At 43.3% G+C, this 19,360-nt stretch overlaps 2 protein-coding genes across 6 annotated transcripts in view; both read right to left on the bottom strand.

Moving 5' to 3' along the window:
* LOC110532620 (proto-oncogene tyrosine-protein kinase Src) overlaps positions 1–7,257 on the bottom strand; it is a 41,114-nt gene extending 33,857 nt beyond the window's left edge. For 2 of the 4 annotated variants that reach the window (XM_021616679.2, XM_021616680.2), the window contains exon 1: positions 6,675–7,251. The gene's annotated coding sequence lies outside the window, so the exon portion shown is untranslated. Of the gene's footprint in view, positions 1–6,674 lie in introns of all 4 variants that reach the window. The other 2 variants (XM_021616677.2, XM_021616678.2) reach the window with 2 other exon arrangements.
* Positions 7,258–11,853: 4,596 nt separating this feature from the next.
* LOC110532619 (potassium voltage-gated channel subfamily G member 1-like) overlaps positions 11,854–19,360 on the bottom strand; it is a 36,384-nt gene continuing 28,877 nt past the window's right edge. Inside the window, exons 2-3 of one of the 2 annotated variants that reach the window (XM_021616676.2) lie at positions 15,671–16,564; positions 11,854–14,167 (exon numbers count right to left, since the gene is read on the bottom strand). In XM_021616676.2, coding sequence (XP_021472351.2) covers positions 13,400–14,167; positions 15,671–16,477 — 1,575 coding nt within the window. In that variant the 5' untranslated portion in view covers positions 16,478–16,564 and the 3' untranslated portion in view covers positions 11,854–13,399. Of the gene's footprint in view, positions 14,168–15,670; positions 16,713–19,360 lie in introns of those variants that run through there. The other variant, XM_036988638.1, reaches the window with a different exon arrangement.

The raw sequence follows: 19,360 nt of genomic DNA, 5'->3' as shown, positions 1-19,360 counted from the left end.
ATAGCTGATTCTAGCCTCCTCCTGGCTTCAAAAGTAAAACAGGCCTTATTCCTAAAATAAAATCCTAATTTCAACTTCAATTTTTTTGTAAATTGTTGAATATGCAATTTAAAAGTGAGGCCGTCATCAATCATAGGTACACTTCAACTATGACAGACAAAATGAGAAAAAAAACCCCCATAAAATCACATTGTAGGATTTTTAATGAATTTATTTGCAAATTATTGTGGAAAACTCCATAGAAAGGGAGTTGAAAGTCCGTGTTGCCCAGCAACAGCCCCAAAACATCACTGCTCTAAAGGAGATCTGCATGGAGGAATGGGCCAAAATACCAGCAACAGTGTGTGAAAACCTTGTGAAGACTTACAGAAAACGTTTGACCTCTGTTACAGTGCCTTGCGAAAGTATTCGGCCCCCTTGAACTTTGCGACCTTTTGCCACATTTCAGGCTTCAAACATAAAGATATAAAACTGTATTTTTTTGTGAAGAATCAACAACAAGTGGGACACAATCATGAAGTGGAACGACATTTATTGGATATTTCAAACTTTTTTAACAGATCAAAAACTGAAAAATTGGGCGTGCAAAATTATTCAGCCCCCTTAAGTTAATACTTTGTAGCGCCACCTTTTGCTGCGATTACAGCTGTAAGTCGCTTGGGGTATGTCTCTATCAGTTTTGCACATCGAGAGACTGAATTTTTTTCCCATTCCTCCTTGCAAAACAGCTCGAGCCCACGGTAAGGGAGAGAAGAGCTCGTGGCTGGGGTGTGTGGGGTCCTTGATGATGCTGCATACCTTCCTCAGGCACCATTTCAAGTATACGTCCTGGATGGGTGGGAGTGATGTACTGGGCCGTCTTCACCACACGCTGGCAGGTGGAGGGCCTTGCGGTTGTGGATGGAGCAATCCCGTACCAGGCCGTGATGCTCTCGATGGTGTAGCGGAAGTATTTGGAGAGGACCCAGGGCGGCATGCAGAATTTCTTCACCCACCTTAGGTTGCAGCCTCGACAAGACTGATGAGGAAGAAGAGGACCCCGGGGAGCGTCTCTCACACTCACACAGATAAGCATCAGGGGGGACTACGGCCACCGCTCAGGAAAACTGCTCCTGCCTGACCGCCATGTGAGGACTATGAGGAGTGGAAAAGGTTTTTAGTTTAAGATGGATAGGGGCGGCAGGTGGTTAGAGCGTTGGGCCAGTAACCGAAAGGTTGCTAGATCGAATCCCCGAGCTGACAAGGAAAAAATGTCGTTAACCTACTGTTCCTAGGCCATCATTGTAAATAAGAATTTGTTCTTCACCGACTTGCCTAGTTAGATTAAAATTACTGATTAAATTCCTAGACCTCCTACACACAAAATTCCCATTTACCTTGTTCTCCCTGACCTGCTGTAGCCTTGTAGTGGTTGTTCCCAACTCATAGTCCTCACAGGAATCGCAGTCCTCATCTGTCTTTTGTTCCAAGAGACACTAAAGCCACACTCTCAATCCAGAAAGGTGAATTGTGGGAATTTCCATTCCCTTGAAAATGAGAAGATATGAGATCGTGTCATCTACCTACATCCTCGTGTACTCATAATGACATGGTACTTCAGATCAGTACACACAAAAAGTGTGTTGTGCCTTCAATTAGATTACATCTGCAGGGAAAAGGCCAGCAAGTCCAACTTGAGGGGGTCATTTTGTCAATACAACATTTACATAAAACCCATTTCAATATAGTGATTTTCAGGCAGGGGACCCTGAGAGGAACAAAGATCAAGGCTGGTCCAGCATCTCAAAGAGGATTGAGTATAAATATCAACGTTCATTAATCCTTTATTTAACCAGGCGAGTCCCATTGAGATAGGAGTCTCTTTTTCAAGTCAGCCTTGGCCCTGAGGAAGCAATCAGCAAGCAGTCATGCAGTCATATAACTTGACTTAGTGGCCCAGCTGTGACTGCATAGACACAGAGAGACATCTCTCTGAATGAAAAGGAGCCTTTTCTTGTGAAGAGAACTGGTGGGAGTGAGAAGAAAATCCAAACAAGACCTTTCGACTGATAACCCTCCCGTCTCTACTCCCAAGCAACAGTGGATGGATTGAGATTAGATGTATGGGCCCGGTCACACTGTTCACAGAGCACTCTAGGACAGAACAGGAAGTGACTAGCATCAGTAGCCTGGAACCCTGGGAGGAATGAGAGGACAGTCCCTCCTCTGTTCTGTTCCACTCAATGAACCACAATCAGATACTCCATTCAAATGTCTCCAGCCACAGGGCTTCAGATACAGTTGAAGTCAGAGGCTTACATACCTTAGCCAAATACATTTAAACTCAGTTTTTCACAATTCCTGACAATTAATCCTAGTAAACATTCCCTGTTTTAGGTCAGTTAGGATCACCACTTTATTTTATGAATGTGAAATGTCAGAATAATAGTAGAGAGAATGATTGATTTCAGCATTTATTTATTTCATCACATTACAAGTGGGTCAGAAGTTTACATACACTCAATTAGTATTAGTGGTAGCATTGCCTTTCAATTGTTTAACTTGGGTCAAACGTTTCGGGTAGCCTTCCACAAGCTTCCCACAATAAGTTGGGTGAATTTTGGCCCATTCCCCCTGACAGAGCTGGTGTAACTGAGTCAGGTTTGTATGCCTCCTTGCTCGCACAAGCTTTTTCAGTTCTGCCCACAAATGTTCTATAGGATTGACGTTAGGGCTTTGTGATAGCCAGTCCAATACCTTGACTTTGTTGTCCTTAAGCCATTTTGCCACAACTTTGGAAGTATGCGTGGGGTCATTGTCCATTTGGAAGACCCATTTGCGACCAAGCTTTAACTTCCTGACTGACGTCTTGAGATGTTGCTTCAATATATCCACATCATTTTCCTACCTCATGATGCCATCTATTTTGTGAAGTGCACCAGTCCCTCCTGCAGCAAAGCACGCCCACAACATGATGCTGCCACCCCCATTCTTCACAGTTGGGAGGGTGTTCTTCGGCTTGCAAGCCTCCCCTTTTTCTTCCAAACAATAACAATGGTCATTATGGCCAAACAGTTCTACTTTTGTTTCATCAGACCAGATGACATTTCTCCAAAACATACGATCTTTGTCCCCATGGGCAGTTGCAAACCGTAGTCTGTTTTTTTTATGGCGGTTTTGGAGCAGTGGCTTCTTCCTTGCTGAGCAGCCTTTCAGGTTATGTCGATATAGGACTCGTTTTACTGTGGATAAAGATACTTTTGTACCGGTTTCCTCCAGCATCTTCACAAGGTCCTTTGCTGTTGTTCTGGGATTGATTTGCACTTTTCGCACCAAAGTACGTTCATCTCTAGGAGACAAAACACGTCTCCTTCCTGAGAGGTATGACGGCTGCGTGGTCCCATGGTGTTTATACTTGAGTACTATTGTTTGTACAGATGAACGTGGTACCTTCAGGCATTTGGAAATTTTTCCCAAGGATGAACCAGACTTGTGGAGGTCTACAATTTCTTTTGATTTTCCCATGATGTCAAGCAAAGAGGCACTGAGTTTGAAGGTAGGCCTTGAAATACATACACAGGTACACCTCCAATTGACTCAAATTATGTCAATTAGCCTATTAGAAGCTTCTAAAGCCATGACATCATTCTCTGGAATTTTCCAAGCTGTTTAAAGGCACAGTCAACTTAGTGTATGTAAACTTCTGACCCACTGGAATTGTGATACAGTGAATTATAAGTGAAATAATCTGTCTGTAAACAATTGTTGGAGAAATTACTTGTGTCATGCACAAAATAGATGTCCTAACTGACTTGCCAAAAAATAAATTTGTGGAGTGGTTGAAAAACAAGTTTTAATGACTCCAACATAAGTGTATGTAAACTTCCAACATCAACTGTGTCTTGCAAAGAGTGCTGGATGAGTGACTGCTATCAGATAGCTGCATGCAGAGAGGGCTGGGTGAGTGACTGCTTATTATAATATACAGTCGTTTCTAAGCTGAACACTTAAAAAATATCGATTTAACATTGGTTTGACTATTACATATAGAGTTACCCTTAAGCAATTCTTCTGATGTAACTCATGTGACGTCCTGTGGGCTGTTCACTGCTCAGCTGACTGTAACCTGGAAGTGAAATTTGGTAATACTGTACACTTCAGGTCATAAGTCTGGTTCCCTTTTACATGCACACGTCCACGCCCTAAAGATGGGTTAGAACTCACGTGGCCAGGGCTCTCTTGAAAAATAAGTCCTCTTCCACCATTTATGATTAACTACCCCAAACAAAGCCCATTTCAACAGAGAACGAGAACAGGTGGCATTTCCCCCTCCCCCACAATTAAAATGGCTGCCCTTGAAAATCACTGGGCACTAATTAGTACTAAAACTGGGCCAGACAGAGCAACATAAGTTTGGTGTGTACGTCTGTCACATGAAAAATTCAATGAGTTCAGTGGGAGGCTGTCGCAGTCCTCACGCCAGCCGCCCAAAGTACCAATACAACTGCAGTGAGTGCTGTAACTGAATTATAAATCCAAAGGCCAAATTGAAGTGAGCATGTTCTAGGCATTGTTGGCATCAGATAAGTGTTTTGTTTGTTAAGAACTCCTCAATAAGCCATCAGGGAACATTGTGCTGTTCTACTTGGACCAACGTTTTCACCATCCCGCCATTTGTGCATCACTACAATCCTATTCCTCAGGCCCAAGAACCAGCCCCCCTACTCATGATATTATAGCCAATTAAGTTGTTAGAACTTTACACTAATTTATCCTCGTCTGACCTGAAGGAAACCGGGACAACTCGGTTGAAATGATATTTGCAGGCAAACTAGCCTGTTCTGTTTTCATTGTATTTGCCGTGTTTGCCGTCTACAGCTAAATAAGGTTAACTCTCAAATTCAAGGTAACAATATAGGGTCAAAACTTTATTCATAGTAATAGTCACTCCTCAAGGCCCCTCGAAATGCCCTTTCCATTAAGCGCACAAAGACATTTTAACAGAGCCAGTCACAATTGTTGCATAGGCAGATCATTCTCAAAGGCTTGGACACCAGGCTTTGGAAACAAGCGAGTCATTGACTCCCGCCAGGCCCAGTGTAGTGTACTACTCTGTCAAAAAGAATGCTTCAGTATATAGGGGGAACAAAGGGGTCAATCCACCAACTAACAGGACATTCTGCCACTTTGCAGTGATCTCGTTGGAGCCAACAAAGTTCCAGAGGTTTCACTGAGGGACATTCTTTCGAAGGATTCCAAGAGACATTTCCTTTATCAATGGCGTCTACATCAACCAGGGAAGATTCAGTTAGGCATGTTGATGAAACACTTATGACTGACAGGCCATCTGAAAAGACCTGCAGAGAGAGAGAGAGGATGGCTGCCAAGAAAGCAGCAAAATCATATGGAATTCTCCCATTGTTTTAGTACAAAATAAACACATTTAAATGAAATTGTGTGACTAAAACACTGCAGTGCTTTTCTCGTCATCATGTATGATTTTGGGCATTAGAACTAAATCTCCTTGGAGCATACGTTTGGTTTGCGTGTCAGATTTTTGGAAACAGAGGAGCAGATTGTGGGAAGGGATATAGGCTAGCCTATACAGAGACTAATAGGTTCAGAATGCTCTTGCCGAACAACAGAATTCCTCAATAATGCAGAAACAGATACATATTATCATCATTACAGAAACTGAGACATAGTTCATATTCAATTAAGGATGTGTACTTCAATTCATCTAATCATCCACAGTTTACAATGTACTGGCCAATTCAATGGCACATTCTAAACAAAAATATAATTCATTGGGAAATGTTACATTCTTTGTGATTTTAAAATGAACTCAGTGAATTCCCAGAGAGACAATTCCAGTGGAGATTTTTCCTTTGTTTGTTCACACATTATCTAGACTTCAGATAGATCATAAGGTACAAGACAACACTCAATGGGGGTGGAAACAAAGTGAATGCATACTGTGTAATGTGTATGTTTTAGGATTATGGCAACTCTGTTTTGAATAAATACAATTGCCATGGGGCAAGGCGATCCTATTACTTCATCAAGTGTATACCACTTCCAAAAGTCAACACTAAAACCATTTTTTTTGTCCTTACTCAGCCATTCTCAATAAGGAAAAAACGTATATATTCAAAAACTGAAATGAGACATGTTATGCTTCAGCAAGAGTCAATATTTGGCTTGTTGACTCATCTTGAGTAGGAGAACACTAATCCTGAGCATGACAGCCCATAGTTCAGAAGTAGGCTATAGTCACCGGCAGAGAGCTGGTGAGAGCTCTATGGCCTATATAGCTACACTTTATTACATCTCTCTCTCTTTCTTTCTCACACACTAGTGTATTGCTGATTGACATATCTTGGCATGAATGTAGCTACTTGAAAAGCCAATAATGTGATGGGACAAAGCTATGGAACTCCATTGACCAATCATAAAACTAGGTACTTAATAACTATGTAAAATGTTAGGCAACAATTAGCCTACTTTAATTAAGACATTAATTATTGGATTAGAAAGACGCTCCCGAACACCCTGATCCAGCGAGATATTTCACATCAGCTTCATTAGAAGCATTGCGGCAATGTTGAGTTTAGAACGTATTTGGATACGGCCAGGATACATTGTTTATGTTCAATCATTGGTTTCATCATATACAAAAATAACAAGTCACTTACCCTGACGAGTACCAACCAGTGTATTGCCGATGCTTGTTTATTTACCAGATGGGCAATAGTTCATCGAATAAACGACAAAATATCACAGACTCCGTCATCGAAGTAAACCCAAAAATTATAACCGATTTCAGACGACGTTCACAGCAGAGAACCGATGGTCGAACTGATGCGGAGGGATCCCATTCAACCGGAGGGGCGGGCTAGACCAAGACGGGGATTGACTGAGAATCAGGGCAGCAGTCAGAACCAGTCTGATTGCGGCAATCATTTGAATCCCTAATTATGAGAGAGAGTATCCAGCTCTTTGCTAACTGCCTTGAAATCAAAGGATAGATTTGAAAAATATCTAGGCTACTGCGTTCACTGCTGCGGGTAGTAGGCCTATCACACACACAAGCAAAGAGAATACAGGACCAAAACATTAACAGTGAAAAGGAGGAGGGGAGGATGGGGTAAAGACGTCCGCATGCTTCCCATTCGAAACAGTTAGTGCATATATTATGACGACATTTTATGACGTTTTGGTCTTCGGCAAAGCGTTAAGTGTATAAAACTTAGTGCACTGTGTACGCATCAGATTCTAGTTTTGGGAACATAAACATTTATTGCGATGAGAAGATATCGGCCCACTTTCAACCTCTCACACTTCCCACAACTGGACTTCCTTTCCCTACCAAACGTTGTGCATCTTCTTCTGTGGGGATTATCGGTGGTTGGCATCTAACGTTATGGTGAATTACTGCCACCTACTGTACTGTACTGGAGTGTGGACCAGAGACAGGGAGAAACTAAATCCTACCTGTCAGGCCTGTTGCTCTTGAAAAAAGATAACAACATATTTGAGACTATCTAATGCCATACTTCTCAATATACTTTCATTTCCAGTATCCTCTTCTCTCTCATACTATATCAAATCAAATCAAATGTATTTATATAGCCCTTCTTACATCAGCTGATATCTCAAAGTGCTGTACAGAAACCCAGCCTAAAACCCCAAACAGCAAGCAATGCAGGTGTTGAAGCACGTTGGCTAGGAAAAACTCCCTAGAAAGGCCAAAACCTAGGAGGAAACCTACAGAGGAACCAGGCTATGAGGGGTGGCCAAGTCCTCTTCTGGCTGTGCCGGGTGGAGACTATAACAGAACATGGCCAAGATGTTCAAATGTTCATAAATGACCAGCATGGTCCAATAATAGGTCTGGGACAGGTAGCACGTCCGGTGAACAGGTCAGGATTTCATAGCCGTAGGCAGAACAGTTGAAACTGGAGCAGCAGCACGGCCAAGTGGACTGGATGGCAAGGAGTCATCATGCCAGGTCCATATCGGGCGTTTTGCCTCTGCCTTGATCATTGAAACTACAACATCCCCACTACTAAGTGCTTGTTTAGCCAGTACATCAACTGCCTCGTTCCCCTCCAACCCCACATGGGCTGGGATTCAAGTAAATCTTATCTGTATATCCATCTGTCTAATCCAGCCATGGGTTTGTAGCACCTCATAAAGCAGGTCTTGTCTGCTACGTGATATAAAGGACTGGAGGCTCATCAACACTGCACATGAATCAGAGCAAATAACTACTCTGTCTGGCTTGACTTCCTCCATCCACTGCAAGGCCAACAGTATGGCCATCAGCTCATTTGTATATATACAGCCAGATGATCTGTAACGTTTTCTGACTGCCATCCCACATTCCTGTACTATAAATGCTGACCCAGTATGTCCTGTCCTTGGATCTTTGAACCATCTGTGAAAATGGCCACAAAATTCTGATAGACAGTATTCAGAGATCTCTTAAACAAATTAGATAGATCAACACCCTCCCTATCTTTCTGTAGTCTCTTCAACACTTCTAGATCAACTACTGGAGGCAGGAGTAGCCATGGTGCATATACAGGAATAGCTACCATTGGAGTAAACTCCATTCCATACTGTCCCATCTCCTTCCTCTGGGTATTACCCACATACCCAAAGCTTGTGTTCTGTCTTTAACTCATGTTCTCAGCATGCCTGTAAAATCCCTTTCGTAGGATGAGACACCCCATGTCCCTGTAGGTTGACCCAATAATTAATTGCCAGCTGCTGTCTCCTTATCTGCAATGGCATATCCCCTATCTCCACCTGTAGTGCAGACACTGGGGATGTCCGAAATGCTTCACTACATATTCTGAGTCCTTGCCCCTGTATAACATCTAGCCTTTCCAATGAGGTCCTTGCTGCCTGAACCATAGGCAATACTGCCATAGTCTATTACAGATCGAATCAAAGCAACATACATGGTCCTCAATGAGGAACGCCCAGCCCCCTACTCCTTCCCTATCAGACAGCGCATCACATTTTGCACTTTCTTAAAATTTTCTGACTACTCTCTCAATGTGTTCTGCCCAGGTCAGTCAGTGTCAAGTATACCCCAAGGAACCTGAAGGCCAACCATCTCCAAATTTCTCCCATATAACCTCATGCATACCTCATCTCCCACCGTCCTCTTGTTAAGCACAGTCTGAATTTTCTCTATAGAGGACCTGAATCCCCACATTAATGCCCACCTCTCTACTTCATCAATTGCATCCTGAACCTTCCTGACTAAGTCTGGTACATTTCTTCCCCTCTTCCATAAGGCCCCATCATCTGCAAATAACGACCTCACAATATCCGGCCGTACCTGAGAGTAAAAATCATTGATGGACAACAGAGGACTAATCACATTCCCCTGCGGTGTATCGTTATCCACCAGGTAGCTAGCTGCCTGATAGAGACTTCTCCACCCTCACCTTCCAAACAGGAAATCATTTGTCCGTTCTTCCTCCTACCCTCATAATATCAAGCTTGATTAACAACCCCTCCTTCCACATCATATCATACGCCTTCACCACATCAAAAAAGACACCTACAACAGATTCCTTGTGCTTCTCAAATCAAATAAATTTTTATTGGTCACATGCACATGGTAAGCAGATGTTAATGCGAGTGTAGCGGAATGCTTGTTCTTCTAGTTCCGACAGTGCAGTAATATCTAACAAGTAATCAAACAATTCCCCAACAACTACCTAATACACACAAATTTAAAGGGGTGAATGAGAATATCTACATATAAGTATATGGATGAGCGATGGCCGAGCGGCATAGGCAAGGTGCAATAGATGGTATAAAATCCAGTATATACATGTGATATGAGTAATGTAACATATGTAAACATTATTATGCTATTATTAAGTGTCATTATTTAAAGTGCCATTGTTTAAAGAGACTAGTGATCCATTTATTAAAGTGTCCAGTGATTGGGTCTCAATGTGGGCAGCAACCTCTCAGAGTTAGTGATTGCTGTTTAGTAGTCTGATGGCCTTGAAACAGAAGCTGTTTTTCAATCTCTAGGTTGAAATCTCGGTTGAATCTTTGATGCACCTGTACTGACCTCGCCTTCTGGATGTTAGCGGTGTGAACAGGCAGTGGCTCGGGTGGTTGTTGTCCTTGATGATCTTTTTGGCCTTGGGTGCTGTAGGATGTTGTCCTTGATGATCTTTTTGACCTCCTGTGACATTGGGTGCTGTAGGTGTCATGGAGGGTAGGTAGTTTGTCCCTGGTGATGCGTTGTGCAGACCGCACCACACTCTGGAGAATCTTGCGGTTGAGGTCGGTGCAGTTGCCGTACCAAGCTGTGACACAGCCCAACAGGATGCTCTCAATTGTGCATTTGTAAAAGTTTGTCGGGGTTTTGGATGACAAGCCACATGTCTTCAGCCTCCTGAGGTTGAAGAGGCGCTGTTCCGCCTTCACCACACTGTCTGTGTGGGTGGACCATTTCTGTTTGTCTGTGATGTGTACGCCCAGGAACTTAAAACTTTCCACCTTCTCCACTACTGTCCCTTCGATGTGGATAAGGGGGTTCTCCCTCTGCTGTTTCCTGAAGTCCATGATCATCTCCTTTGTTTTGTTGACATTGAGTGAGAGGTTGTTTTCCTGACACCACACTCCGAGTGCCCTCACCTCGTCCCTGTAGGCTGTCTTGTCATTGTTGGTGATCAAGCCCACAACTGTTGTGTCGTCTGCAAACTTAATGATTTGAGTTGGAGGCATGCATGGCCACACAGTCGTGGGTGAACAAGGATTACAGGAGAGGGCTGGGCACACACCCTTGTGGGCCCCAGTGTTGACAGTCAGCGAAGTAGAGATGTTGTTTACTACCTTCGCCACCTGGAGGTGGCCGGTCAGAAAGTCCAGGACCCAGTTGCATAGGGCGGGGTTGAGACCCAGGGCCTGCAGCTTGATGATGAGCTTGGAGGGCACTATGGTGTTGAATGCTGAGCTGTAGTCAATGAACAGCATTCTTACATAGGTATTATTTTTGTCCAGGTGGGATAGGGTCTGTGGACCTGTTGGGGCAGTATGCAAACTGAAGTGGGTCTAGGGTGGCCGATAAGGTGGTGGTGATATGATCCTTGACTAGCCTCTCAAAGCACTTCATGATAACAGAAGTGAGTGCTACGGGGCGGTAGTCATTTAGTTCAGTTATCTTTACCTTCTTGGGTACAGGAACAATGGAAGCCATCTTGAAGCATGTGGGGACAACAGACTGGGATAGGGAGTGATTAAATATGTCCGTAAACACACCAGCAAAGGTGGTCTGCGCATGCTCTGAGGACACGGCTTGGGATGCCGTCTGGGCCAGCAGCTTTGCGAGGGTTAACAAGTTCAAATGTTTTACTCACGTTGGCCACGGTGAAGGAGGGGGGGTGCTGTCTTTGTTAGCAAGCCACGACGGTGGCACTGTATTATCCTCAAAGCGGGCAAAGAAGGTGTTTAGTTTGTCTGGAAGCGACGACGATGAGACAACCTATAGGGAGTAGGTCAGAGACCTGGCAGTGTGGTGCCAGGACAACAACCTTTCTCACAACGTCAGCAAAACAAAGGAGCTGATCGTGGACTACAGGAAACTGAGGGCCGAGCATGCCTCCCATTCACATAGACAAGGCTATAGTGGAGCGGGTCGAGAGCTTCAAGGTCCTCGGTGTCCACATCACTAAGGACCTAAGGAAGTGAAAAGATTTTCCATGGGCCCTCAGATCCTCAAAAAGTTCTACAGCTGCACCATTTGAGAGCATCTTGACTGGCTGCATCACCGCTTGCTATGGCAACTGCTTGGCATCTGACCATAAGGCGCTACAGAGGATAGTGGGTACAGCCAGTTCATCACTGGGGCCAAGCTCCCTGCCATCCAGGACCTCTATACCAGGCGGTGTCAGAGGAAGGCCCAAAAAAATTGCCAAATACTCCAGCTACCAAAGTCATGGACTGTTCTGTCTGCTACCACACTGCAAGCGGTACCAGAACGCAAAGTCTGGGACCAAATGGCTCCTGAACAGCTTCTACCCTCAAGCCATGCGACTTCTGAACATTTAATCAAGTGGCTACCCGGTGTATTTGCATTGATTCCCTTTGTTTTGCACTGCCTCTCTTGCACAGGCTCTATGCATACTCACTGGACCCTACCGACACACTAACACATGCTACACTGACACACCAACACACACATACACATACACACACATAGACACACTTTCACCCTCTACATATACGCTGCTGCTACCTATTATTATCTATTCTGATTGCCTAGACACTTTAACTGTTACCTACACGTACATATGATCTCAATTTCCTCAACGACCTCATACCCCCTGAACATTGACCCAGTACTCCTTTTATATAGCCTCGTTATTGTTATTTTATTGTGTTACTATTTTCTTTTTTCATTAAGAAAATGTTTCTTAATTTTTAATAATGCATTGTTCTTAAAGGGCTCGTAGGTAAGCATTTCATGGTAAAGTCTACAGCTGTTGTATTAAGCGCATGTGACAAATTAGATTTGATTTGATTTAATTTGCTGTGTTTTGAAAATAGACATATAAATGGTTAGGAAATAGCAGAAAAGTCAGTAAATTACAAATAAGTCCAAGCAATCATGAGGCAGATCAGACTAAGTTCAGTTAAACTTTAAAGAGAAAAATAAGCTCAAAACATTTAGCAATCAATAGCAAAAAATAAAACAAACGTACCATTTTTTTTACACACAAATTACTAGGTTTTAGAAATACATTTGTGAGAGACGGAGCACATAATAACTACGTACAGATACACATTCCTTCATTGTTTTATACAGAAAATTGCAACCCAGTGCTGAGCACCAATACACCTCCAATACAAGTAACTCTTAAGAAATATGGTTATGGACTCACACTTTACAATTGAGACACAAAAATGAATAAGAAATCGATCACATATTACATGTAGCCTATACTGTACGTCCATGTTATTTTTGATAAATTACTTTATGGAATATGATGTACAGTTATGTCAATCATCTAAAATGGTTTATTATAATCTTCTTTCTGCTATTGTGCAGATCTTCTGATTTCTGGGAACATTTCCCGCATCTGTTAAATCATAATGCTGTAGGCAGAGATGACGTCATCCATTGAAGAATAATAAACTCATAAAATGGAAGCAGAGCATTGCCAGGTAATCTTACTTAACCCCTATTTCATCACTCTCAGTTTGTCTCTCTGTCTATAGTCTCTTTGTCTATAGTCTGTGCTTTGCGTCTTCTCTCATTCTCCTCAGTCATTTGGTTCCCTGTTCACAGATGAAGTTGCCAAGTTCTAACCCCTTTTTTCTCTCATTTTCTTTGTGTGCTGTGCCCTTTAATCATCCCTCCTCCTCCACCTCCTCCTACTCAGTTGTCCCTGGCCCCAGAGGAACCACAGCTGGGGTAGTCACTCTCCAGCGACATGTTACTCCCCAGCCCGCCTATCCTCCTGCGTAACAGGAAGTGTGTCCGTCTTTGCAGTAGCCTCTGCTGCTCCTGCTTCAGCTCCACATAGGACCGAGAGAATGTATGGAAGATGGAGGTGACTGGGAACGCCATGAGAAGAATCCCGCTCAGGATACTGCTCAGAGCCACCACCTGACCCGGGATGCTCCTCGGAACCATGTCCCCGTAGCCCACTGTCGTCATGGTAATGACGGCCCACCAGTAGGTGGCGGGGATACTGCTGAACTCGTGGGTCGTAGCCATCTCGTTCTCAATGAGGTAGAGCAGCGGGGAGAAGAGGGCAATGGCCACGCAGAGGAAGAGGAGGAGTAATCCGAACTCCCGCGTGCAGCGCCGTGCAGTAAGCCCCAGAGTCTGCAGGCCCAATGAATGGCGGGCCAGTCGCATCACGTACAGAATCCTCAGGGCACGGAGGATCCGGAGCACCAGACCCACCTTGTCAAGGTAACTGCTGCCCGATCCCAGCTTCTTCTCCCCCTGGTAGCTGTCCACTACTAGGGTGATGTAGTAGGGCAGGATTGCCACCACGTCTATGAGGTTCAGAGGTCGTCTCAGGAAGGCAAGTTTGTCCCGGTCCTGGATGAAGCGCAGGGTGAACTCAAGGGAGAACCAGCCCACACACACCGTCTCCACTATGAAGATGTTGTAGCACATCTGGGAGCACTTGCCCTAAGAGGCACAGGAGACACTGGTTAGCACCTGTACATACATCTAATATTATGCATCTAGCATATACAACAGTATTCTTCACCATTTGTCCTATAAGGCCACAGGGTGTGTAGGCTTTTGTTCTGAAGTAATTTTGGACCTTTTGTTGTTACAAGGATGTAGTTAGACACTAGAGGGAGCTATTATGCTGCCTAAAATCTAAGGGACATTATTGTGGTATACCAATTTGTATTCCACAAATGTCAAATTGTAGACTGCAGGGCATCAAAAACAGACTCTATTTATAACAGACCATTTATTTTCTAGTCACAGCTTGTTGCCAATCTTTTCATGTTAAACTCCAAGATTGCACCTTCTCTGTTCACTGCTCAGATGGTTCTGTTCAGAGTGAGGTGTTGTGAGTGTAGGTGTTGCTTTATTAAGCTACATAAAAGATGAGAATGCAATGTACTGAACCAAAAACCTGACAAAACTCCTGAATGTAGTTAGCACCAGAAAATCCTCTCCAAGCCCGATGGTTATGTATTATTTGGGAGGTTGTTTCTAATAAATTGTTTTCGTGAAGATGTTTCAATTGATATTCAATTGTTAACCAATTCAAAACACATACAATATAATATAAAATGGCCTTTGAGTTGATTCTATTTCAGAAGAAAGCACGCAGTATTATTATGAAACACTCCCACACAGTCGGAAATGACTTATACCAGTGTATCATATCTACACAGTATGTACAATAAGTTTTTTTTCAGAAAGAACAGCTTTTAGAAAGCAACATTCTCCTCTTCAATTAATTCTAACTGTGTAACAATATAATACATCAGGGATACAATTTTGGAATGCACTGCTCAGGTACCAGCCTTTGGAGCCCCATATGAAGTAATTCCCCTCTGGGGTAATGAATTACCTTCTGGGTACAAAAATATGTTCCATAATGGTTACATACAGGTAACTGAGGCTAAAGACAAATTAATTTCTTTTTCTCCACCTGAAAGTACTCTCCTAGAACTCACAATGAAACCAGTGAAGTACAGTGTGTGTGTGCGGGTGTGTGCATGTGTGTGTGTGTGACTCCAATTTTCTATTTATTTTCTTTTTATCTGGCTACTGAGGCCAGAAAAAGTTAATTACCACAGTGATTGAAGTCAGCCATGATAATGAGCACCTAAATTAGATTAGAACGAGACTTTTCCAAATGTTTTCTTTGCAAATTAAACGAGTGGTCTGATTCCCTCACACATAATCAATTATTAATTTTACTTGCCAAATGCTCTTTGAGCTTTGATATAAAAAAAGTTATTTACAATTTCAAAGTGCAGGCTTTGTTATCAAAAATTTCGGGGAATATAATTCTGTGTTGATGTAATGGCTATGTTAGTAATTATGTAATACGTATGGTGTAATTATTATGTCCATATGTAATAACTATGTAATATCCATGGTGAGAGTGTATGTCCTGTTGCCCTGTGCTGACGCTTCCTAGTCCTCATGATGTCCATCTACCTGCTCCTCCTCCTCTCTCATGGCCGGCATGGTGCTGATGGACAGGTTGACAGCCGTGATGGTGACAAACAGCACCGACAAACAGGCAAAGATCTTCCCTGGCAGGCCTGAGTGAGGCCTCTCCACCATGTCTCTCAGCTTGTTCATATAATGTCCCATCCGGGTCTCCGTAGCCCGGGCGGCGCTGCCTCTGCGGTGCCCGCTTTCGGTGTCCATCATCAGCTCCTCCTCCTCGTCCTCCTGGGCTGCCCGCTCCAGCTCGTCACACTCCTCCACCCGCTGGATGAGGCGGCGGCGGCAGCACCATTCTAGGTTCTCCTCAGGGACCCCCCAGTAGAGCAGCTCCTCCCTGAAGGAGAGGGCACACATCTCCCTGAGGGATCGCAGCTTCCCGGCCCGCAGGAAGGTCAGGATGGTGCGGAAGGCACAGGGCGAACGATCGAAGAAGTACTCGTTGCTGGCAATGTCATAATCGTCGCAGACGCACATGATCTCGTCAAAGCTGCTGCAGAGGCGCAGCTGGCCAAGTCGGGACAGGGGGAAGTCCTCCAAGGTGGTCCAGGGTAATTGATAACGCAGCCCGCCAACATTGATAATGGCATGGAGTTTACGGGCAGCGGAGAGCGAGGAGTTGGTGAGGAGGTGGTCTGGGTCCTCAGGTAGAAGTTGGGCCCGTTTGTAGTAGGCCCCCTTGAGGGCCTCTTGCTCTGACAGGGGCGGGGGTTGAGGAAGGAGGAGGGAGGCATCGGAGGCACAGCTCAGAGCACTGTAGTCATAGTCTGAGCCGTCGCCTGCCAGCAGAGTCATCTTTACCTATACAGGCACAGAACCTCCATGTGCACTCCCACCGCAGCTCACATTCCTGTGGTCAACCTCTCACGGACACACCTTTACCTTCAGGAGGGAAAGGACAAACATAAAAAATCATGTACTATACACTCTTAAAAATACTCTTAAAAGGATGTTAGAACCTTGTTAGAACCTGTGGTTCTTGAGGGAAATATGGCTTTTTAGAATGTAAACATTTCTTGACACTTGCATTAAAGGGATAGTTCACACAAATGACAAAATTACATTAGCTTCCTTACCATGTAACCAGTTTATGGACATGGTATGACAATAATGCATGCTTTGGTTTAGTTTACCTGGCACGGTTTCCAAATGATAAATCCCATCCCGTTTTGTGGAACAAATCCCATTCAAGTCATGGAACTGACATTAGCATTTTTTTGAGCATCATGTCCAAATTGTTCTAAAGAATCTAAAATGGATTGTTAAGCTCAACAAAAGTCACTTATAGATCATTTGAATATGATGCACGAAAAACGCTAACATCGGTTCTATGACTTGCCAGCCACTGCCAGGTAAACTTAACCAAAGCATGGATTGCTGTTATACATTATCAACAGACTGCTTACATGGTAAGGAAACCAATATGTAATTTTGTTATTTGGGGGAACTATCCCTTTAAGAGTATAAGCCCCCAACATTCTTTAGGCATAGTTAGCCTCTTTCGTCAGTGGCCCGGGGCCCCAAATGCAGTAGTCCGGCCCTGTCTTTTGTATTTGCTTGAAGCTTAATGTCATACAGTACATCAAACTTAAGGACATTTTCTCCACGTCCTCTTCCACCCCTCCCCCACAAGTTATCGTGCCACTTTTTCTGAGATAATATCACGTGAAGTTGAACCTCAACCTCTGTCTGAAGAACACGTGCCTGGGACGCCAGAATTGAAACTTTAGGGGAGTTACTTTTTCCTAACATTACTTCTTTGCATTTAACTGAATAAGACCTACAGTACATTAGGTAGTGTATCTTGCTAGTTAGCTACATTTATATTGTTTCTTCTTTGAGTTGGCTCGTAGCATATCAATCAGCTGGCTGGGAAGCTAACTGCTCATTCCTGTCTATGCAACTAGGTGAACATTTCTCTATGTAGGCAGAACCAGTGCCACACCTATTGTTTTTTGTTGTTGCCTATTTTGCATGTTATTTTGCCATTAATACGTGTCACATTTCAGTTTGAAAACAATGTAAAAAAAAATTAAAAATCTTTCAATTAATAAATCCACCTACAAATATGTCTCCTTTTTGCTTTCTTGATTGGGTAAGGCAGCTCCAAAATGCAGGTGTTTCAGCCTAGCTCAGTGCTTTCTGTGGTGGTGGTGGAGCAGCCAGCGGAAAATACGGAGCGTAGGGGTTCGTAATGTTCTCTAGTTGCTCAATGTTTTGTCACTCATAGGGACACTACATCGCCACAAAATCTAGGTGTAGAGCTCGAAAATGTAAGCCCCTTAGGTGCTACCACAGAGTTACATTAGAAGTGCCTATCCAAGAAGGCTCAAAGTCATTGGCCACAGATAAAATGATGTCAAATCATGTTATATCCACCGTAGCTTTGATTGGACTAATCATGTCAACATCATACTTTCAAAAATTAGCTGGCAAGCTAGCAGTCATAATCATGAATCAAGTCCACAATCAACTAGCAAAGCCTTTTTAATCCTTTTTGTATGAAGATAAATTAATGATATAACATATCGGTGCTCATCAACTATTGGACATAAACATTACACAACAAGATGTAAATCGGAAATTCAACAATGAGTGGTTTGGAAGGAATGAGTGGCTAACTGCAAGCATTGAAAGGCATTCACTAGCCTGGTATTAAGGGGAGTGGGTGTGTGGTCCAAGTCTGGGTTTAAGGGTCTCTTTCCAAGCTTAAAAGGATTAACATTCAACATGATTTGCCAGTTTGAATACATTGGCCATGCTGTCAATCCAGCATGACTTCTGCCGTGTTCAAAACAACTGGAAACTCGGAACTGGGAAAGACTTCAGTGAGTTCAAGACAACTGGGAACTCTGAAAATAACGAGCTCCGACTGGGAAAATACGTTTTGAACAGTCATCCAACTCGGGAACTCGGGCCTCTTTTAGCGCTCCGACCTGAAGATCACCGACATCTTGATTCAACCTTGTTCCCAGTTGTAATGAAAGCACCATAAATCCAGAGAATGTCATACTTTCATGACAATGATTTGCCCATGATGGACCGTCGCACCACTTTCCTATTCAAGTGAGCACAGCACAAGAAGGTCCAAAAATGTATTGTATGCTGCTGCATAAGTGATGTAATATGCCAGGGAGATATGTATACTGTAGCTAAGTAACACTAAATGTATGTTCTGGAGTAAGGTATTAGTAGCCTATGTGCCTCACCCTAATAATTTGGTCCCTTTCCCCCTCATGACTAAGCCTACTGTTCTGACTTGGTGGGCCATAGTCTGTTTTAGAGAAATGTCATCATCTAATATTGTAAGAGCTTTCATTGTCTGCTTATATGGCCCCTTTATTTATCCTGCGGTTCGGACTTGCTGTAAAACAACACATTTCACTGCACCTATGTGACAATAAAACATTTAAGTTTTAGGAGTATATATTGAACTTTCAACATAAATTTCCAATGGTATTGTCCTTAATCAGGTAAAAACTGCTGAATGAGTCCAAAAACCGCTGTAATTTATTTATTTTCATGGCAGTTCATTCAGCCTCATTCACTGCTGTTAAAAAACAAAGCTTATATAGCTGACTTGCTTAAACAAAATGTGGTTTCTACTGACAATTGACATGCACAAACTATGACATAATGGGGCGACGAGCAGATACGAGGCAATCTGTAATTTTGATT

This window comes from Oncorhynchus mykiss, chromosome 9 (genome assembly GCF_013265735.2).
Source record: "Oncorhynchus mykiss isolate Arlee chromosome 9, USDA_OmykA_1.1, whole genome shotgun sequence".
Taxonomy (NCBI): Eukaryota; Metazoa; Chordata; class Actinopteri; order Salmoniformes; family Salmonidae; genus Oncorhynchus; species Oncorhynchus mykiss.
Note: the sequence above shows the minus strand (reverse complement) of the source record. Positions and strands in the feature narration are given on the sequence as shown.